The sequence below is a fragment of the Ovis canadensis genome, chromosome 2 (assembly GCF_042477335.2).
Source record: "Ovis canadensis isolate MfBH-ARS-UI-01 breed Bighorn chromosome 2, ARS-UI_OviCan_v2, whole genome shotgun sequence".
In the NCBI taxonomy this organism is placed as follows: domain Eukaryota; kingdom Metazoa; phylum Chordata; class Mammalia; order Artiodactyla; family Bovidae; genus Ovis; species Ovis canadensis.
Window position 1 is genome coordinate 68753421 of NC_091246.1, and position 23563 is coordinate 68776983.

Here is a 23563-nt window from a genome sequence, read left to right on the forward strand (position 1 = left end):
GAACTCAAGAAGATAGTGAAGGACAAGAAGCCTGGAGTGCTGCAGTTCATGGGGTTGCAAAGAGTGGGACACAAGTTAGCAACTGAACAACAACAACAAGAAAGGGGATGAGGACCATGGGGTGGATCATTTCTTCCTTCAACAGAGTAATGAGAATGGGTACTTGGGGTTCAGAGTTATGAAACATAACTCAGAGAGGAAGACCCAATGACATCGAGCTGTTTATACTTTGAAAATAGGCTGAAATAATACCTTAGTTAAGCTAGACATCTTTGAGAACTTCTCACCAAAGCTATGAACCATTTATACCTCTTGTTACATTTGCAATGTTACATGTTTTTCCTCAAACAAGAAAATATACAGCCTTGAGAGGTCAATGCAAATACTTAAAAGGAGAAATGATCAAGTCTTTGGCCCCTCCGTACACCGATCAATGGTCTGCTAGTGACACTTTTAGATGTCTGGTTGTCATTGCCTCTAGCCTGAGAAGACTTTGGACTTTTAATCATCACAGCATGGAGTGACTCTAGTCCTATCCAAGTAACTGTGCACACTGCTACATAAATGGAAGAAATTTAGAAGATGCTGGGTTAGCTCCATGGCCTAGTGCCAAAAAAACAAGTCTAGGAAGCCCTGCCCAGTGGGATAACTTCAAAATCCTTTGTCCTTTTATAGCTGAAAAAAGTCACTTTCATTTACTGGGTAGAGAGAAATACCTTTTTGTTCTAAAACATGGGCTTTGCATACTCTGAATCTCCAGCTGGATTACATTACGTGGAGATAGACCCATGAGATGCTGTTGAGTTTGACATCTGATAGGATATCATAATTTAGGGTAGAGAGACACAGAGTTATTTTAGTATGATCAAAAATATAAAAAAACATACAAACTCACCTCAACTGTTAGCAGCCAACCACATAATAAATTGTGAATTGGCCTGGATATCCTCACTTACAAGTTAAACACTGCCAAGAGTCACAAGGGGCCAATGATCAAGTAAAATCAACCATGTTCCTTACAGCTTTTGGAGGTGGGGATAGAAACACTGATGATTTGCAACTACATGCACACGCTTCCACTGAACTCTCATAGTGTACTTTAGAGGGGGTTTTGGGGAAACAGCTCTCCTTTTAATAACTTCAAGGCAAGTGAACTATAATGCCATAATGGTGACAGATAAATTAAACAAACAAAGGCATCAAATGATTTCCTAAGACCCCACTATAAAGAGTGAAAAATGGAGGGAAGGTACCCTTATACTATACATATGACAGGACCACTAAACTTTATATTAAAAATGTTTTTATAAGTCAATCCAAAAAAGAGGGACCCAAATAGAAAATTGTGTGGATAGGCACCCATGAGCAACTGTCAAGAGAGAAAAATGTTAATAGTCAAAAACATTTGAACAAATGTTCAATCTCACCTCAGTCAAAGAAAAGTCCACAAAATGGAATCCCATTTGGGACTCTCAAATTAGCAAAGGGGGCAGCAAACACTTAGTACTAGCAAAGTACCAGTGTAAACATGCACAGTTTGGTAGAATAATTTGGCAGTAATGATCATGGTATCTAGTCCCATCACTTCATGGCAAATAAATGGGATAAAAATGGAAACAGTGGCAGATTTTATTTTGGGGGGCTCCAAAATCAATGTGAACAGTGACTGCAGCCATGAAATTACAAGAAGAAAAGCAATGACTAACCTATATAGTGTATTCAAAAGCAGAGATATCACTTTCTGACAAAGTCCATATAGTCAAAGCTATGGTTTTTCCTGTAGTCATGTACAGATGAGATAGTTCAACCATAAAGAAGGCTGAGTGCCAAAGAACTGATGCTTTTGAATTGTGGTGCTAGAGAAGACTCTTGAGAGCTCCTTGGACAGCAAGGAGATTAAACTAGTCAATCCTAAAGGAAATCAACCCTGAATATTCATTGGAAGGTTTGATGTTAAAGCTGAAGCTCCAATACTTTGGCCACCCGAAGAGCTGACTCACTGGAAAAGACTGATGCTGGGAAAGATTGAGTGCAGGAGGAGAAGGAAGTGACAGAAGATTACATGATTGAATGCATCACTGACACAATGGACATGAGTTTGAGCAAACTCCAGGAGATAGTGAAGGACGGGGAAGCGTGGCATGTTGCAGTCCATAGGTTCACAAAGAGCTGGACATGACTTAGCGAATGAATAACAATTATGATCAATAGCCTTAAAACAGTGCCCAGCTTTGGACCCAGCTATTCTATTTCTTAACCTTTAGTCAAAAGGAAATTCATCAAAGCAGCTAAAAGAAGAGGGAAAGTTGAATAAATAATAACAAACAAAAAATATTTTTTAAAAGAAGAGGAAAAGTTGAAAAATGAATACAAATTTTTTTAGTCTTTTTGAGTTTTTTACAACATTGCTTCTGTTTTATATTTTTCTTTTTTGGCCACAAGGCATATGGGATCTTGACTCTCCAACCAGGGATGGAACCCACACTCCCTGCATTGCAAAGTGAAATCTTAACCAGGGAAGTCCTAATAATAATTGTTAAAGAATAGGAAATTATGGAAAATCTATACTAAAGCTTGTTGTGCATACAAAATATTGAATAAGAATCTTTGGGAACACATGTAATGGGTGTAATGATGTTCATCCAAGTTTAATAAATGTTTAAAAAATCAGCTTATTAACAACCTCAGATATGCAGATGATACCACTCTAATGGCAGACAGTGGAGTGGAACTAAAGAGCTTTTTGATGAAGGTGAAAGAGGAGAGGGAAAAAGCCGGCTTAAAACTCATCATTCAAAAAACTATGATCATGGCATCTAGTCCCATCACTTCATGGCAAATAGATGGCTGTAGGACTTGACAGAAAATGAGGACAGGGAAGGCGGTGCACTGCTGAGCTGTTAACACTGGCCTTGGGGGAAGCTGAGCTTAGGGGATGGGTTTTGTTCACCTCACAGGGAGACCCCACCTTCAAAACCAAAGTTTCAGATTCATCCCCAAAGGCCCCTGGGCGTTTCTACTATTGCTGACCAGGCATGAAGAGGGATTCATCCAGGCTGTTTCACCCTCTTTGTTCCCAGGCAAAATCTCTATACTCTACAAACAGCTGTTTGGGAAAAAAAAGCAAATAAAATAGTTCTTTCACTTCCTCATTTCATATATTCACATCTGTTCCATCTTTAGGACATGAGATTCCAGAAAAAATTCTTTGACACTAACATTTATATAAGTGTACTACTGCCAGTAAATTTTTTTAACAGATTTTATTTTTTTAGAGCAGCTTCAGCTTCATAGCAAAATTGAATCAAAAGTACTAGTTCTCATAACAGTCCCTGTCTCCACAAACACAGCCTCCCCATCATCAACATCCTGCACCAGAATGGGACACTTGTTACAAATGATGAGCTTATGCTGGTGACACATTATCACCTAGAGTCCACAGTTCACATTAGTGTTCATTCTTGCTGTTGTACCTTCTACGGGCTTTAACAAATGTACCCATCATTACAGTATCATACAGTACAGTTTCACTGTCTTAAAAATCCTCTGGGTTCTGATTATTCATCCTTCCCTCCCTTGTAGCCCTGGGCAACCAGTAAGCCTTTTATTATCTTTACAGTTTTGTCTCTTCCAGATTATCGCATAATTGGACTCACACAATATATGGCCTTTTTAGTTTGGCTTCTTTTCACTGAGTAATATGCATTTAAGTTTCCTTGATGTCTTCTCATGTCTTAATAGCTCATTTCTCCTTATCAGTCGTGTCCAGCTCTTTGTGACCCCATGGACTGCAATCCGCCAGGCTCTTCCGGCCATGGAATTCTCCAGGCAAGAATACTGGAGTGGGTAGCCATTCCCTTCTCCAGGGGATCTTCCCAACCCAGGGATCCAACCCAGGTCTCCTGCATTACAGGCAGATTCTTTACCATCTGAGCCACCAGGGAAGCCCTAGAACTAAATAATACAGCACAAATTTTGAAGTTTGCTTCTCTGGATACCTGGCTTGTAGTGCAGCCAGAGTTTGTCACCTGGTTCGGGACACTGCAAGAAGCTTTAACCCATATTTCCAAAGCCTGTAAGTACCACTCAACTGCCCTTCCCCTATCCAAGCTAACACAGCCTGAAGCCTACTCAGACTCACTCTGACCAGCACAGAGAACCAACCATCTTCACCAAGATACCAGCTCAGCTCTCTGGCCACAACTCTGGGAAGAACTGACTCCAAAGACAGGTTGATTTTTTTTCTCATCAAAAACATCCCTACTTCCCTATTCCCTCAAATTAGACTTGAGTTTTCTCAAGCTTTAAAACCATATTACTTTGAGCTAGGCAGTATATCAGTAAGTATACCGCCCTCACAAAATAAATGGGGAAAAAAAGGAAGAGTACTCAATCTCAAAGGAATTTTCCTCTAATGGAAATGCCAGCATGGGCAAATCAACTCAATAAAACACCACACACATTACTAACAGATCAAGTCATCTCAGTTGAGACTCTGATCAGGAAAGTCTAACTTTGTCATTCAGGAAAATACAAATCATGGTGCACCTGTTGCCAACTCCAAGCTAGAAATAAGTTAGTGTTTCTCAACCCAGGCTCCCCATTGGAAACTCCTAAAGAACTTATTAAAAAATACCAATGCTCAGGCCCCACCCCAGAACAATAAAACCAGAATTTTTGGCAATGGGAGCCAGGCATTAGTATATTTTTTAAAATTCATTGAGTAATTCTTATGGGCAGCCAGAGTTGAGAACCATTGTTTTCAGAGGTTACTCAAAATAGTCCAATATTGGCAGCAGATTACTGAGGGACAGTGAATTAGGCCTCTTCCTCTATTTGCTCAAATTTAGCACTAAAGGAAGGGACCCATTGGTCTCTAGTTCAATGGATGCCCCTGGCCTTAGTCAGGTAGGGGCCTCTCACTGGAGCCAGCTTTAATATCATGGTTTTCCTCCTTTTTGCCTGGAAATCTACTGAGGGCCTTGCCAAATCTGGGGTAATCAACCCATCCTGGTGTGCCTAGGACTTTCCCTGTTTTAGCAGGAAATGAACAACATACCAGGAACCTTCTCCATCCCAGGCACACCAGAATGGTTGGACATCTGATAAGGAAGGTCACTTGCTTAAAGGGGTTCCTGATGGTTTTTAGAATATGTGCAGATACAGCACATACCTAAGCACACACATTTCCTAGAGCCAGAAATGACGGGAAATTTCTCTATATACTTGCTCTTGATGCAGAATGACACAGCGAGTTAAATTACATTTTTGGAAGAATAACAGCAAAGTACCAAGCACTTCACTCAGTACTTTACACATCTATTATCTGACTTTGACAATTTGATAGCTTCTTTTTACAGATAAGAGGTTGAGGTTAGGTCATTTGTATGAAGTCACATGGCCACTAAGTGAAGAAAAGCTTCACACCTGGACAGTTTGGCTCCAACGTCTGTGGACATAACCACCTCTGGAAATGCCCAGTAATGCTGGTGGTCCTCAGGAGCCACAATGAGGCAGATAAAATGCCGCATGTGGTTGGACCTGAGGCAGCCCTTGTGAATATCTGCATGATGGATTGATTTTTTCCTCCCTAGACATTGAGGATAAGATGCTACATTTCCCTTTACTTCTCTTTTCTTATAAATTTATTCTTCTCATCTACCAGTGAAGCTTTCATTAATGGGCAGTGAAATTCTTCCCATCCTCATTTTATCCACTCAAGGATCTGTCTTTTAAAATAGAGAAGTTATGAGGGAACACTGGGAGGCACCCCTTGCAGGGAATCTAAGATTCGAGAACATGTTACTGAACTGTGACAGGTTATTTTTTTTTTTCCATGTCTCAAATTGTTTGTGTTCAGCTCTTCAAATCTGGCCAAAAATCAGGGCTCATGGAAAAACTTTCCCATGATTAAAAAGAAATTTTTTTTAATTAATGCTCTAAAATGTTTACCAACTGCAAAACAAAGTTGTCCTGCTCATAGGCGGGTTGGAGGCAGCTGTCAGCTCAGAAACGAAGGACAGCAGTAACTGATTGTGTAGCTCATGATGCCTGGGGGGCATACTGCCTCCCAATGAGATGTAACAATAAATTTGATGATGGTGATGGTATTTGACACAATAATGCAGCAGGGCTTTTGGCTAATATCCTGACTGTTGCAACACACTGCAAACTCCATGAGGGAAGGGCCTGTATCTGAAATGACTCATCATTCTATCTTGGCCCTGGCTCATAGAAAGTGCACAGTAAACATTTGTTGAATGAATAAATGAATGATTAGGTGAAACTCTAGTATGTAGTTTGATATAATTCATCAGATTCGTTCCTCACAAAAAGCTGGAAGCGAACTGAAAAAATACATGGGAAAAAATTTTATAGATCATCCCACTGAACAGATTCATCTTATAAATGAGGAAACTGAAGCCCAGAGAAGTTGAGTGATCTGTGTAGGGTAGTTCAACGACAGAGAGGAGGAGTCAAGGTCTAACTGGGTCACTTCCTAGTGCTGTGCTGTTTACATGACACCACGTCTCCTGGCATGCATCTCACCCCATCCAAAAGAATTAACCAGACCAGGGAGAAGGACCCCTTGGCATGTCCTTAAAAGAGGCAGCAGAGTACAGTGGGGCCAATGAGACTGGCTTTGAATCCTGGCTCTGCCACGTGAGATTCCTCCCTAATCCTCCATGACCTTGTCTATAAAATTGGAGTTATTATGGTTGCTAGTAGCAGCAGCAGCAGTTCATTTTAGAGTCAAAAAGTCTCAGTGAAATGTCATATAGGCGGCCCTAGGCATTATACTTATCACTCAGGAGGTGCTCAGTAAATAATAAGTGTTAGCACTGTTGCATTAACACAGGCCCTAAGGCAGCCGGGCCATCCATCCCAGAGGAGGAGAAAGTGTTAACATCGGGTCGGCCATCTGACACTTTTCCCTTACACAAGTACGCCAACATACAGGACAGGGGGCCTTTCTGACTCGTAAACATCCCAGCCCACTTCTCTGTTGCCAGTGCTGGTGGGAACAATACAATTCTCTAAGAATTGTTCCTCAATAGTCGGAGAAGGCAGTGGCACCCCACTCCAGTACTCTGGCCTGGAAAATTCTATGGATGGAGGAGCCTGGTGGGCTGCAGTCCATGGGGTTGCTAAGAGTCAGACACGACTAAGCAACTTCACTTTCACTTTTCACTTTCATACATTGGACAAGGAAATGGCAACCCACTCCAGTGTTCTTGCCTGGAGAATCCCAGGGACAGGGGAGCCTGGTGGGCTGCCATCTATGGGGCCGCACAGAGTCGGACACGACTGAAGCGACTTAGCAGCAGCAGCAGTCATTAGCTGAACCAGAAATCTCTCCAAGGGGTTTAATGCCGGCACCATAGGGGTGAGGACCTGTCACTCTTTAGTCATTGTAGTCCTTTAGTCATTTAGTCCCAGTGGAGCCACCTGGCAACTGGAAGACAGTGTGGGGCGGGGCGGGGGGAGCCTCAAAGCACAATGTTAGGGATTGCATCTTAAATACCAAGGGATGGCCCCCTTGTTAAAAGTCCCCTATGCTGTGCTGTGCTGTGCTTAGTCACTCAGTCGTGTCCAACTCTTTGTGACCCCATGGACTGTAGGCTACCAGGCTCCTCGGTCCATGGGGATTGTCCATGCCCTCCTCCAGAGGATCTTCTCAACCCAGGGGTCAAACCCAGGTCTCCTACATTGCAGGCAGATTCTTTACAGCTAAGCTATGAGAGAAGCCCAAAAGTCTCCTAGAAATTGTGAAAAGAAACCTTTATAGTCTGTTTGGAATTCTTCAATCTGTAAGGACTGAAGGATGGTTTCCCAGGATTCCCAGTCCCAAGCTGCACTGGTAAGCATGGACACAGCCTCAGACGGAGGCCCATTCCTTTCTGCTCCATACTATAGTTTCACACAACACCCGCTCTTGCCACTTTTCATCAGCTTGCAGGATGAATTAAAGGGTCAGAGGAACTGGAACTGTGGAGCCATCAGGAAAAAGATTTTTTTTTGATGGAGACATTCTTACCACTCCAAGTGGGAGTTCTCGTTCCCAACACACAGGTTGAGAGTTTGTAGAGGTCCAAATGAGAGTTTCAGTTTTCAGAGTTTACAAGGAGTGTCTTGGGACATGTCAATCACACCATTTCTGTGCTCTAGCCCAGCCTAGATTGAATTGCACATGTACACACATCCTGTTTCAACTTGCCCAGGAAAGAAATTGCTCTCCTAGTGCTGATAATGCTGTCATCACAGCGTCCTCAGGTCACATCTGCTATCCAAACAAAAGAAAGAGCTGTGGTAGAACCTTGATAATCTGAAATTCACAGATACATGGGTCTCATTCTCTGGCCTAGAGGCTGGATAGATGTGAAAACTGCAAAATATAAGAACTAACGATTATCTAAATGGGGAAAGAACTAAAGATTTCCTTTATCATACCTTTAAAAAATCTGGTATTAAATAAAAATAAATGTATAAATTAAAGACAGTTCAACCTACTCAATATTGTTTAACAGCACTCCTATAAACCCAACCTTGAGTTAGGATGTACATAGTTCATGTGTGAAATATAAACAAAGGAAGAGGTATGGAACTTGAAAGTATTATAAACTCTTTACCTGTTAGCGGAAACAAAATGTCCATTCACAAGGCAACTGGAGAGTGAAGTCAGTAATATAAACCATAAGACAGTAGAGCAGAGAATGTCTATGATGTAAGAATTTAGTAAATACATAAGGTCACTAAAGCCAGAACCCAAGTACTATTGAACATGGCTATTTACAGGTAATCGTCAGCAGCCCTCAACCACTCAACCACAGGAAGAATATAAGGTAATACAACTTGAATTACAAATACTTAATAGTACTTAAAATTTTAAAGCTTCATTAACACAGATGTGGGGATGAAGTGTTCCTAGAAATACTTTGCTAGCTGTTAATTTGTGCTAATAATGATAGGATGGCTGAAAATGTTAAAATTTGATCTTGAAATTTTATGTAATTCTTATGTACATGTGCTGTCGCTTCAGTCGTGTCCGACTCTTTGTGATCCCATGGACCGTAGCCCGCCAGGCTCCTCTGTCCATGAGATTCTCCAGGCAAGAATACTGGAGTGGGTTGCCATGCCCTCCTCCAGGGGATCTTCCCGACCTGAGGATCAAACTCACATCTCTTATGTTTCCTGCATTGACAGGCAGGTTCTTTACCACTAGTACCACCTGGGATAACATCTCATTCACCCCCTTCCAAATGGCCTGTTTATGTGGTTTTGTTTTTATGAATCCTCTCAAATCTTTGGATACCCTAATGCCTAGATTTCCAGAAATACAACCACTCAAGAGTGATAAAAATATACTTAGTAATAATGCAAAGAAAATATACCAAAATGGAAATTTTTTGTTTCTATACATTTACTTCATCCATCTTCCCAATCTCCTTCCCTCCCTTCTTTCCTTCTATCCTTCCATCCACCCCATAAATACTCAAAGCCTATCATATACAAAACAAAATAGAGCTGAGCGAGATACACATGGCTTTTATTCTCAGGGCATTTATAGTCACATGGCAAGCAGAGGGATCCAGAAAAATCTCAAAAGAATGGGAAGACACTTGCAATTTCCTGTGTCATGAAGTACATACATACTGTGGGCCTCTTCCTTTTGTGCTACAGCCTATAAAAGGAGCCAACTTTATTAGCACCAGGCTGAACTCCAGAGTTCACAGTAGAAAGAGCCATGTTGGAGTCAGGAGACCTGGATTCAACATCAAATTACCAGAAAGAAATGGTTGTATACAAAAGGCTTAGCAACACTCTGGTACATACTAAGTGCTAATGGTAAAAGACAACTATTATTATTGTGGAAAACTTATCAGAGAACACTTTCTTGGGCAAAGTAAACATCATTGCATTGCCTTATTTTGTTTGACTATTGACATTCAGTTCAGTTCAGTTCAGTCTCTCAGCCGTGTCCGACTCTTTGCAACCCCATAAATCACAGCACGCCAGGCCTCCCTGTCCATCACCATCTCCTGGAGTTCACTCAGACTCACGTCCATCGAGTCCGTGATGCCATCCAGCCATCTCATCCTCTGTCGTCCCCTTCTCCTCCTGCCCCCAATCCCTCCCAGCATCAGAGTCTTTTCCAATGAGTCACTCTTCGCATGAGGTGGCCAAAGTACTGGAGCTTCAGCTTCAGCATCATTCCTTCCAAAGAAATCCCAGGGTTGATCTCCTTCAGAATGGACTGGTTGGATCTCCTTGCAGTCCAAGGGACTCTCAAGTGTCTTCTCCAACACCACAGTTCAAAAGCATCCATTCTTCGGCGCTCAGCCTTCTTCACAGTCCAACTCTCACATCCATACATGACCACAGGAAAAACCATAGCCTTGACTAGATGGACCTTTGTTGGCAAAGTGATGTCTCTGCTTTTGAATATGCTGTCTAGGTTGGTCATAACTTTTCTTCCAAGGAGTAAGTCTTTTAATTTCATGGCTGCAGTCACCATCTGCAGGGATTTTGGAGCCCCAAAAATAAAGTCAGCCACTGTTGCCACTGTTTCCCCATCTATTTCCCATGAAGTGATGAGACCAGATGCCATGATCTTCGTTTTCTGAATGTTGAACTTTAAGCCAACTTTTTCACTCTCCTCTTTCACTTTCATTGAGGCTTTTTAGCTCCTCTTCACTTTCTGCCATAAGGGTGGTGTCATCTGCATATCTGAGGTGATTGATATTTCTCCCAGCAATCTTGATTCCAGCTTGTGTTTCTTCCAGCCCAGCATTTCTCATGATGTACTCTACACAGAAGTTAAATAAGCAGGCTGACAATATACAGCCTTGACGTACTCCTTTTCCTATTAGGAACCAGTCTGTTGTTCCATGTCCAGTTCTAACTGTTGCTTCCTGACATGCGTACAGATTTCTCAAGAGGCAGGTTAGGTGGTCTGGTATTCCCATCTCTTTCAGAATTTTCCATAGATTATCGTGATCCACAGAGTCAAAGGCTTTGGCATAGTCAATAAAGCAGAAATAGATGTTTTTCTGGAACTCTCTTGCTTTTTCCATGATCCAGCGGATGTTCGCAATTTGATCTCTGGTTCCTCTGCCTTTTCTAAAACCAGCTTGAACATCAGGGAGTTCACGGTTCACGTATTGCTGAAGCCTGGCTTGGAGAATTTCGAGCATTACCTTACTAGCGTGTGAGATGAGTGCAATTGTACGGTAGTTTGAGCATTCTTTGGCATTGCCTTTCTTTGGGATTGGAATGAAAACTGACCTTTTGCAGTCCTGTGGCCACTGCTGAGTTTTCCAAATTTGCTGGCATATTGAGTGCAGCACTTTCACAGCATGAGGGGGATTTGAAACAGCTCAACTGGATTCCATCACCTCCACTAGCTTTGTTTGCAGTAATGCTTTCTAAGGCCCACTTGACTTCACATTCCAAGATGTCTGGCTCTAGATTAGTGATCACATCATCATGATTATCTGGGTCGTGAAGATCTTTTTTGTACAGTTCTTCTGTGTATTCTTGCCACCTCTTCTTAATATCTTCTGCTTCTGTTAGGTCCATACCATTTCTGTCCTTTATCGAGCCCATCTTTGCATGAAATGTTCCCTTGGTATCTCTAATTTTCTTGAAGAGATCTCTAGTCTTTCCCGTTCTGTTCTTTTCCTCTATTTCTTTGCATTGATCGCTGAAGAACACTTTCTTATCTCTTCTTGCTATTCTTTGGAACTCTGCATTCAGATGCTTGTATCTTTCCTTTTCTCCTTTGCTTTTCACTTGTCTTCTTTTCACAGCTATTTGTAAGGCCTCCCCAGACAGCCATTTTGCTTTTTGGCATTTCTTTTCCATGGGGATGGTCTTGATCCCTGTCTCCTATACAATGTCACGAACCTCATTCCATAGTTCATCAGGCATTCTGTCTATCAGATCTAGGCCCTTAAATCTATTTCTCACTTCCACTGTATAATCATAAGGATTTGATTTAGGTCATACCTGAATGGTCTAGTGGTTTTCCCTATTTTCTTCATTTTGAGTCTGAATTTGGTAATAAGGAGTTCATGATCTGAGCCACAGTCAGCTCCTGGTCTTGTTTTTGTTGACTGTATAGAGCTTCTCCATCTTTGGCTGGAAAGAATATAATCAATCTGATTTCGGTGTTGACCATCTGGTGATGTCCATGTGTAGAGTCTTCTCTTGTGTTTTTGGAAGAGGGTGTTTGCTATGACCAGTGCATTTTCTTGGCAAAACTCTATTAGTCTTTGCCCTGCTTCATTCCGCATTCCAAGGCCAAATTTGCCTGTTACTCCAGGTGTTTCTTGACTTCCTACTTTTGCATTCCAGTCCCCTATAATGAAAAGGACATCTTTTTTGGGTGGTGGTTCTAAAAGGTCTTGTAGGTCTTCATAAAACTGTTCAACTTCAGTTTCTTCAGCATTACTGGCTGGGGCATAGACTTGGATAACTGTGATATTGAATGGTTTGCCTTGGAGACGAACAGAGATCATTCTGTCATTTTTGAGACTGCATCCAAGTACTGCATTTCGGACCCTTTTGTTGACCATGATGGCTACTCCTTTTCTTCTGAGGGGTTCCTGCCTGCAGTGGTAGATTTAATGGTCATCCGAGTTAAATTCACCCATTCCAGTCCATTTTAGTTTGCTGATTCCTAGAATGTCGACATTCACCCTTGCCATCTCTTGTTTGACCACTTCCAATTTGCCTTGATTTATGGACTTGACATTCCAGGTTCCTATGCAATATTGCTCTTTATAGCATCAGATCTTGCTTCTATCACCAGTCACATCCACAACTGGGTATTGTTTTTGCTTTGGCTCCATCTCTTCATTCTTTCTGGAGTTATTTCTCCACTGATCTCCAGTAGCATATTGGGCACCTAATGACCTGGGGAGTTCCTCTTTTGGTATCCTATCATTTTGCCTTTTCATACTGTTCATGGGGTTCTCAAGGCAAGAATACTGAAGTGGCTTGCCATTCCCTTCTCCAATGGACCACATTCTGTCAGACCTCTCCACCATGACCCGCCTGTCTTGGGTTGCCCCGCAGGCATGGCTTGGTTTCATTGAGTTAGACAAGGCTGTGGTCCTAGTGTCCACTTAAGCGTGGCCGAAAGGAGCTATCTCACGTCTGAGGTCAGGGGCAGTGGCCTAGAGTGCCAGGCTGCAACGGTGAAGGAACGGCCGAGAGGAGCTACCCCGCGTCCGAGGTCACTGGCGGCCGGGAGGAGACACCCCGCATCTGAGGCCATTGGCGACCGGGAGAAGCCACCTCGCGCCTGAGGCCAGGGCCGGTAGCTGGGAGGAGCCACCCATGCCCGAGGCCAGGGCCGGTGGCCGGCAGGAGCAACCCGAGGAGTGGTGGCTGCGCAGGCACAGGAGGGCCTAGAGGAGCTATCCCACGTTGAAGGTCAGGAATGGCGGCGGTAAGGAGATACCCCTCATCCAAGGTAAGGAGCAGCAACTGTGCCTGGCTGGAGCAGCCGTGAAGAGATACCCCACGCCCAAGGTAACAGAAACCCAAGTAAGATGGTAGGTGTTGCAAGAGGGCATCAGAGGGCAGACACACTGAAACCATACTATTGACATTAGCTTTTTAAAAATACATAACAAAAGTAACAGTAATACTCAAGATGGTGGTCAGCTTGGAGCTCTTCTAGGCCGTCACAAACCCAGCAATTCTTTGCATTATCTGTAAAGGGACAAGTTCTAGGCATGGTAATTCATACACTCCCCAGATGGTATGACTTCTTAGAAAACTGACGACAATGATGGCAACCAGGAGAACATCATCAACAAATGCTCCCAAACTTCAAAGTTGTTGGTTTTTTAACTCTTCGTTTTAGGATTTTAGTATCCCTTTTTGTGTGTGGGAATGAGTCCAGATTCTTCCCAATTTGGAACTTGAGAAAAGTAACCAGAATGCCATTTAGAGGAACAGTTATTTTCTATTTAAAGCTAAGGATTTATAAAATGTTCTCCTTTCCCTCTGAAAAGAGTTTTCCAAAGCCCTTCCAAGGAAGTGGATGAATATTTTTCCTAGCACAAAAGATGGTTTTGCTTCTGAAATGACCTTGGTTCTCTGACAGAGCAATAAATACAGGTTTCCTATTATCTAAGACTCACACCTTTCCATGGGCAAGAAGCATGGACTCTGATCTTACCACTAGCATGTTATCTTGGAAAGTTCTGGGAGTTCAAGATGCTGGTAAGGGAAATTCCCACTCAGGGTATATCTTGCTCATCTTGGACAAAAAGCTTGGCATCTTGAGCCTGAGGCAGATCCATATTTTCAAGCTTTTCTGGCACTAAAGTCTGCATTCCTAGTTGGTACACAGCTCCATGCCCCAAGGGCATTGAAAAAGGCCACCACTAGAGAAAGATTTGGCTTCCCTTGTGGCTCAGCTGGTAAAGAATCCAGCTGCAATGTGGGAAACCAGGGTTCAATCCCTGGGTTGGGAAGATCCCCTGGAGAAGGGAAAGGTACCCGCTCCAGCATTCTAGCCTAGAGAATTTCACGGACTAGGTAGTCCATGGGGTCACAAAGAGTCGAACATAACTGAGAGACTTTTACTTCACTCACTAGAGAAAGCTTTGATAAGCTTTAGAAGTGTCTTCCCAGTCTCAGGTTTAGAATCTTTTCATCTCTCTGCTTTTTCCTTCCCTTATTAGCTCACTTGATTTTGAGAACTATAACCTAAGTAGGTGGGAAGCGCCTGTGAGCAGCTGACTGTTACAGGCGAGAACTGTAGGGGGTCAGAGAGCCCATGTGGTCTGTCTGTAAGTGGCAGGGGATCACAGCCTCCTGTTCCTGGGCCTCTAGACTTCCTGACCTGAACCTGGCATCACATCTCAGAGATACTTGTTATACCATTCCTGATGAAAACAAATACCGGTTCTCACCAGGGGAATGTTTCCTGCTCTTGACTGCACATCAGAATCACATAAGGACACTTACTTAAAATGCAGATTCTCAGGCTTGAGCTAGGGATTTCAAACAAGGGTAGGATAGAAAATCTATATTTTTATCAAGCTTCCCAAGTGATTCTTAACATATGTAACTCAATGCCTCTCCAAGAACCAGCATTAATAAGGAACAGCATGAAGCCGGTTTCTCCTTCCAAGAATGAGTGGTCCAGTTCCTCGGGCCTTCTAACAGTCATCTACTGTTAAGTGCTGGAGAGACAGAATTAGCCATTGCTTTCATGGGGAAGACTGATTGGCACAGTGGAAAGCAGTATGCGCCTTATGGCAGGAGACCTGGCTGTTAGTTCAACTGTAATTTAATTCAAGTTGAGGCCTTTTCCAGGCTCTGGGGCCCTGGGTGAGTCACTTAACTGCTTCCTGGGTTCAGGAGCTTCATCTGTCAAATCAGGCTAATGTCATCTGAACCTGAAGAATGGTGGGGCTGGGTTCTACACGCTGAAAAATCTGTTGTGTTCCTTGAAAGGAGAATGACGGGCAAGCAGAACAGTGAGAGACTTTAAAAATTTCCCTTCTAGTCCAACCCACGTGCTGCAACTAGCATAGCAATCTGAAAGCAAAGATTGCTGGAGAGTGGCTGCAAACAGATATCCCTCCTCCCCTGCAGACCATGGATGGATTCCTAGATCCCCTGGAGAAGGAATACTCCCGTATTCTTGCCTGGGAAATCCCATGGACAGAGGAGCCTAGCAGGCTACAGTCCATGCGGTCAGAAAAGAGTCAGACACAACTGGGGAACTGAGTACACTCAACATCTAAGCTAGGCAGGCAAAGGGCTTCTACAGTGGGCCCCTCGCCATTGGTATTTCCAGTATCTTGATTGGAAGAAACTGTTTCTTGATACTCCCTTCTCTATCCTACCCTATATGTCAGAGGTTAGTAAACTTCAGCCCATGGGCCAAATTTGGACTTGGGCCTATTTTTGTAAGTAAATTTTTATTGGCACACAACCATACTCATGTATGTAGTGCCTATGGCTGCTTTTGTGCTACGGTCATTCAGTTGAGTAACTCTGGAAGAGAACGTATATAGCCTCTCAGTTCACAAAGTCTAAAATATTCACTACCTGGCCCTTTACAGAAAAAGTTTCCCAATCCCTGGTATAGAACAGTCTTTTTCAGTTTTTGCCCATGATCCACAATAAATATGCTTTACAGTAAGACCTACTATACACACAGATACCTGTATGTATATTTGTATGTAAAATTTCCCAAAATAACATTTACCTTTACTAAATGCAATGCATCTGATAGTTTCTAGTCTACTGTCTTAAAAAGTTGTACCAATCTCATGATCCCAAATTAGCCTTGATTCATATCTGGAAAACACTTCTCTAGATAAACTAAACAGCTAGCTACTTAGAACACATGTCCTCTCATCTCCCACTTCTATTACTTTCTTGACATTGCTGTCTCCATCCAACAAGGCTCTGTCCTGTCATCTCTATATGTGCAAATCCTTCCCATTCTTTAGGAACTATCCAACTCCCATCTCTCCCAAGAAGTCTGCTTTGAGCCTCCGGTTCCAAACTACTTTCTCCTTTTCCTATCTGCCACAGTACTTTTTCTATTCCTCTATTGTGGAACTTCAAATTTTCTGTTTTGTAGAAAAGTTATCTGTGCATCTTTCTATGTACCCTAAAGATCTTGAGTTTCTTAAAGGTATGAACTTAAGCATTTTGTATTCTATATATCATCCAATATAGTGCCTTGTACTCTGTAAGTACAGAATAAATGTTTATTACACTGAAGTCAGCAAATATTTGTTATTAAGGGTATAATATGGTTTTATACATATAATATTTTATTCTTTAATTTTAAAGACTACAAATTTATGGTATATTGTAAGCACTCGGTAAATATTTATAAAGACAAACAGAGAGAGAAGGAGATAATCTGGACTTACCAGTTCTATCCCAGTTGCTAGATTTGTGTTATTTGGGCAGAACAATTTTAGGCAGAATTGTTATATACAATATACAATTCTTGAGTTTTTTGAGTCACAGTCACTGGTTTAGACATACAGAACACTTATTTTTCAAAGCATCAGCAGAAAAAAATGTAACAGTTTTAACTGTCCTAAGCAGACCTGCCAGCCAAACATTCTGATATCAAACATAATCATTGAGAGAGCTTAATACAGTCTCTCCTTTTCCAGGAGACCCTTTTCCTGGAACCCTTTTCTCCTTTTCCTGCCAACCCTTTTGTACCATTAATGCTGTTAGAATCTAACTAATTTTGGTAAAAATTACATTCACATAATAAAGGAGAAAAAACCACTAATATATCACTTGACTCTGAAAGGGCATCTTCCAGCGGCCATTTATTATATGATTCTAAGTAATATGAGAATGGAGGGGGTATTACATAAGCATGACAAGGATTTTACTAACATTAAAAAGCAGTCATCAAAACAGATGGTAAAATATTGAATTAATTTCCATTAAAATCACAAACTGTCACAATTGGTTTTTAATATTATTTTTAATATTGTAGACTTTAAAATATAAGGTCTTTAATATAAGACTATAAAACAGAAGGTCTAAATAGTAGAAAAAGCATAAAAAATCTTTTAATTGTAAATTATAATACTGTATACCTAAAATGAATGTCAAAAATGTAGAAGTGTTACAAAAGAAAATACCATAGTCAATAACAGAATCCGTTATCATGGCTGCAAACCAGAAAAAAAATTATTAATAGTTTCTCTTTATGTAACACTAAACAAATTAGAAAGGAACGTTAAAATCAAGGCTATTAACAGCTCTATAGGACATAAGACTCAGTTTCTTCAATGGATAAATTAGAAAGAGAAAATATAGAGGAGACAAACACAGATTAAAAGAGACTTAAGAGAGAGATTATCAAATCCCTTATGACTATACAGTGGAAGTGAGAAATAGATTTAAGGGACTAGATCTGATAGAGTGCCTGATGAACTATGGATGGAGGTTCATGACATTGTACGGGAGGCAGTGATCAAGACCATCCCCATGGAAAAGAAATGCCAAAAAGCAAAATGGCTGTCTGGGGAGGCCTTACAAATAGCTGTGAAAAGAAGACAAGTGAAAAGCAAAGGAGAAAAGGAAAGATATAAGCATCTGAATGCAGAGTTCCAAAGAATAGCAAGAAGAGATAAGAAAGCCTTCCTCAGTGATCAGTGCAAAGAAATAGAGGAAAACAACAGAATGGGAAAGACTAGAGATCTCTTCAAGAAAATTAGAGATACCAAGGGAACATTTCATGCAAAGATGGGCTCGATAAAGGACAGAAATGGTATGGACCTAACAGAAGCAGAAGATATTAAGAAGAGGTGGCAAGAATACACAGAAGAACTGTACAAAAAAGATCTTCACGACCCAGATAATCATGATGATGTGATCACTAATCTAGAGCCAGACATCTTGGAATGTGAAGTCAAGTGGGCCTTAGAAAGCATTACTACAAACAAAGCTAGTGGAGGTGATGGAATCCAGTTGAGCTGTTTCAAATCCTGAAAGATCATGCTGTGAAAGTGCTGCACTCAATATGCCAGCAAATTTGGAAAACTCAGCAGTGGCCACAGGACTGCAAAAGGTCAGTTTTCATTCCAATCCCAAAGAAAGGCAATGCCAAAGAATGCTCAAACTACCGTACAATTGCACTCATCTCACACGCTAGTAAGGTAATGCTCGAAATTCTCCAAGCCAGGCTTCAGCAATACGTGAACCGTGAACTCCCTGATGTTCAAGCTGGTTTTAGAAAAGGCAGAGGAACCAGAGATCAAATTGCGAACATCCGCTGGATCATGGAAAAAGCAAGAGAGTTCCAGAAAAACATCTATTTCTGCTTTATTGACTATGCCAAAGCCTTTGACTCTGTGGGTCACGATAATCTATGGAAAATTCTGAAAGAGATGGGAATACCAGACCACCTAACCTGCCTCTTGAGAAATCTGTACGCATGTCAGGAAGCAACAGTTAGAACTGGACATGGAACAACAGACTGGTTCCAAATAGGAAAAGGAGTACGTCAAGGCTGTATATTGTCAGCCTGCTTATTTAACTTCTGTGCAGAGTACATCATGAGAAATGCTGGGCTGGAAGAAACACAAGCTGGAATCAAGATTGCCAGGAGAAATATCAATCACCTCAGATATGCAGATGACACCACCCTTACGGCAGAAAGTGAAGAGGAGTTAAAGAGCCTCTCGATGAAAGTGAAAGAGGAGAGTGAAAAAGTTGGCTTAAAGCTCATCATTCAGAAAACGAAGATCATGGCATCTGGTCCCATCACTTCAATGGGAAGTAGATGGGGAAACAGTAGAAGCAGACTCGGACTTTATTTTTGGGGGCTCCAAAATCACTGCAGATGGTGACTGCAGCCATGAAATTAAAAGACGCTTACTCCTTGGAAGGAAAGTTATGACCAACCTAGATAGCATATTTAAAAGCAGAGACATTAGTTTGCCAACAAAGGTCCGTCTAGTCAAGGCTATGGTTTTTCCAGCGGTCATGTATGGATGTGAGAGTTGGACTGTGAAGAAAGCTGAGTGCCGAAGAACTGATGCTTTTGAACTGTGGTGTTGGAGAAGACACTTGAGAGTCCCTTGGACTGCAAGGACATCCAACCAGTCCATCCTAAAGGAGATCAGTCCTGGGTGTTCATTGGAAGGACTGATGCTAAAGCTGAAACTCCAGTACTTTGGCCACCTCATGCGAAGAGTTGCCTCTTTGGAAAAGACTCTGATGCTGGGAGGGATTGGGGGCAGGAGGAGAAGGGGATGACAGAGGATGAGATGGCTGGATGGCATCACTGACTCGATGGACAAGAGTTTGAGTAAACTCCAGGAGTTGGTGATGGACAGGGAGGCCTGGCGTGCTGCGATTCATGGGGTCGCAAAGAGCTGGACATGACTGAGCAGCTGAACTAAGCTGAACTGAAGAGAGATATTAACCAGTTGCAATGTAAGGTCGTTTGGATCCTAACTGTAAAAATCTACAAGACAGTGCCACACCCATTCCAGTAATAAGAAAAGATTAGGAAATCTGCAAAATCACAACTTTTGTGGAACTGATTAGAGATTTGATGTCACAGGCAATAAAGTGGATTCCAAAGAGTCTCAAGCCCCTTCAAGGAATGATAGGACACAAAACCATCTCATCTCTGGCAGACCACAGGGAAAAGAAGATGCTTCCATACAAATTAATAATAAGAAGTCACATAAGAGTTTAAAAATTTGTAAGGGCCAAGTATAGCTTTTATCATGTTACTTTAAAATTGCCTAGAGTCCCAGATATAAGGGGCACACTTGTAAGTTCTTTCCATAGGTTCCACTGGGTACTCAGGCAAGGCTGGAAAAAGAGAGATTTGTTACTGCTGGTATGCAGGATATAATCAACTTCTGCCCAAGAGATAAGCATGAAACACTTCTCGTTCCCCAAACATTTCTTTCATAGGAAATGAAAGCCTAAAGTTCCTGGATGAATGAGCTGCAAACCATCTTATGCCTAGGACCCAGGCAAAGATTTGCTGCTACTGAAATAAGAATTGAAGTAAAAAACCTTAGAGACAGGGTAGGAAATCTTGGGCCCAGAATTCTATACCAATACTAAGTAGAGGTCTGCTACCATTAGAGAAGGGTCAAGTACTTGGTGATAAGAGGTCTATTTTGTATCACCTACATGTAATAACTGCTGAAAGCTGTGAATGAAACAGAAACATTGAAAAATCTCTTTCATAACCCATCCTCACTTTCAGTACATGGTAAAAATATCCCACTCCTGGGAGAATTTGAAGTCTGTGATACACTAAAGATTTTCAGCAGAAACAGTGAAACTCAAACACAGCTCAAGACTTAATTACATTTAGCTTAACCTTGCACACTAATGCTCTTTAGAAAGAAAGATGACACCTTTTTCTTTGTGTAAATATTACTTACATTAGTCTCTGCTGTTTTTATAGACATACAGTCCAGCATTAAATGAAAAATTACAGGATATACAAAAACCAAGAATGAGTAAACCACTGTTTTATCAACAGACAAAGAAATCAAGAGAACCAGAACCAGAAAAGAACCAGATATTGGAATTATCAGTCAGAAAGTTTATAACTATGTTTAACATGTTCAGTAATCTAATGGAAAAGGTAAACAGCAGACATAAACAGATCAAGAAATGCATCAAAGAGATGAAAGTTATTTAAGAAGAGTCAAAAAGAAATGCTAGAAATAAAAAACACAGTATGAGAGATGAAGAAACGCTTCACTAGGCTCAGCAAAAGACTGGATAGAGCTCAGTAAACAATCAGTAATATGCCGATAAAGATTATCTAAACTGAAACACAAAAAGAAAAAAGAGTAAACAAAATCAAGTAGTGCTTGTAAAAGCTCTGAGACAAACATATGGACACAAATTATCTAATATATGAGTAACTGGAGCCTCAGAGGAGATGAGAGAATAGGGAAAGAGAGATATTAAAAAAGATAATGGCTGAGAATTTTCTAAAATTAATGAAAGACAACAAACAACAGATCCAAGAACCCCAAGAAGAATTTTAAAAATACATGTGCCTGCTGCTGCTGCTGCTAAGTCGCTTCAGTTGTGTCCGACTCTGTGCGACCCCATAGACGGCAGCCCACCAGGCTCCCCCATCCCTGGGATTCTCTAGGCAAGAACGCTGGAGTGGGTTGCCATTCCCTTCTCCAATGCATGAAAGTGAAAAGTGAAAGTGAAGTCGCTCAGTCGTGTCCGACTCTTAGAGACCCCATGGACTGCAGCCCACCAGGCTCCTCCATCCATGGGATTTTCCAGGCAAGAGTACTGGAGTGGGGTGCCATTGCCTTCTCCAACTCAGCACCCTGGCTGCCTCTAAAAAAACGTTTTCACGACAAACTCTCATACTTTGTGTTTTTTGTCTTTTGTTTTTAGAACAATTTCATTTTGTGCTTCAAAGACTGCTGATACTATAACTAAACTGTTAAAAACAAAAGATAAAAAGAAACTATTAAAGGCAGACAAAAGTGGGAGGTAGAGGAAATTTGAATACAGAGCAACAGTAATAATTAGAGCTGATTTCTTGGGAACTATGGGCTTCCCTTGTGACTCAGCTGGTAAAGAATCTGCCTGCAATGCAGGAGACCTGGGTTCAATCCCTGGGTTGGGAAGAGATCCCCTAGAGAAAGGAAGGCTACCCTCTTCAGTATTCTGGCCTGGAGAATTCCATGGACTGCACAGTCCATGGAGTCACAGAGAGTCGGACACGACTGAGCAACTTTCACTTTCACTTTTCTTGGGAACTATGCAAGCCAAAAGATAAGATATATGTACATATATATATAAGATGGGAGTGTGTCATAGCATGTATCCCACCAAAAATTATTCTAATTTTTTTTTTTTTTTTTTTTTGCCTCTAACTCCTTCTCTAGCCTTTGACTCACAATGGATTCACAGGTTTCCAAACTGGGGTCACAGCATGCTACAGCCACCCTCTCCAGTAATACCAACCCAATAAAGCCTACCAGTGCCAAAGCTCTCTTCTCCACACAGAGAGCACCTGCCCGAGTCCATCAGATTTGAGAAGAATCTCCATCCAGCTGGGGTCTCATACACAGGGACCTTCATTGATTTGGCCACTCTGAAAAACAGAATTTAAGGCAACAATCAATCCATATTTCTCTTTTCTTTTTTTTCTCAGCACCTAAGCAAGTCTTTAAGATTTGTTTACGCCATAAACTATATTTCAGAACACCTTGAACAGTGTGGACAGTTTTCAAGATGTGAAGCCAAAGGTGAAAGTTTATGGATAGCATATTCTCACATTTATGTTTCCCTTCTATATATATTCCTTAACCTTTGTGGTAAGATCCAGTTGGGGATCTGAGAATCTAAATTAAGGTGGTGCTTGGGTGCAAACACTTTGGAATATTGTTCGACATTATCTACTAACGATGCATATGAGGAGGGCATGGCAACCCACTCCAGTACTCTTCCCTGGAGAATCCCAAGGACAGAGGATCCTGGTAGGCTATAGACCATAGGATTGCACAGTCGGATATGACTGAAGTGACTTAGCATGCACATACTAAAGATGAATATATACACATCCCATGAACAAGCAATTCAACTCCTAGAAAATAGTAGACACTGTGGTACACTGCTTAGCTTTACCCCCCAACACACACACACACACACACACACTTTGGTGGTTTAGTCACTAAATTGTGTCTGACTCTTGCAAACCCATGGACTGTAGCCCACCAGGCTCCTCTGTCCATGGGATTTCCCAGGCAAGATTACTCAAGTAGGTTGCCATCTCCTTCTTCTCCAGGGGATCTTCCTGACCCAAGAATCAAACCCTGGGTCTCCTGCATTGCAGGCAGATTCTTTACCAACTGAGTCAATAGAACAGGAACATTCTTTCTATGAGCTGCTAGAGATGTTGATTTTCTCCTATTCTCAAAATATTCCAAGAGAAATACACAATCATGCTTACATCCTGGTAGGAATAGTGAAATAAATCCTCCCCAAACTGGAGAGAGAAAGTTTTCAAAGCCATTAATTTCATGGTCAG

The 23563-nt window shown here is 41.6% G+C and overlaps 1 protein-coding gene across 1 annotated transcript in view; it reads right to left on the reverse strand.

The window, feature by feature from the left end:
* Positions 1 to 23563, reverse strand: part of PGM5 (phosphoglucomutase 5) — a 206777-nt gene that overhangs the window by 62663 nt on the left and 120551 nt on the right. Inside the window, exon 7 of the mRNA XM_069576376.1 lies at positions 22512 to 22627. Coding sequence (XP_069432477.1) covers positions 22512 to 22627 — 116 coding nt within the window. The remainder of the gene's footprint in view (positions 1 to 22511; positions 22628 to 23563) is intronic.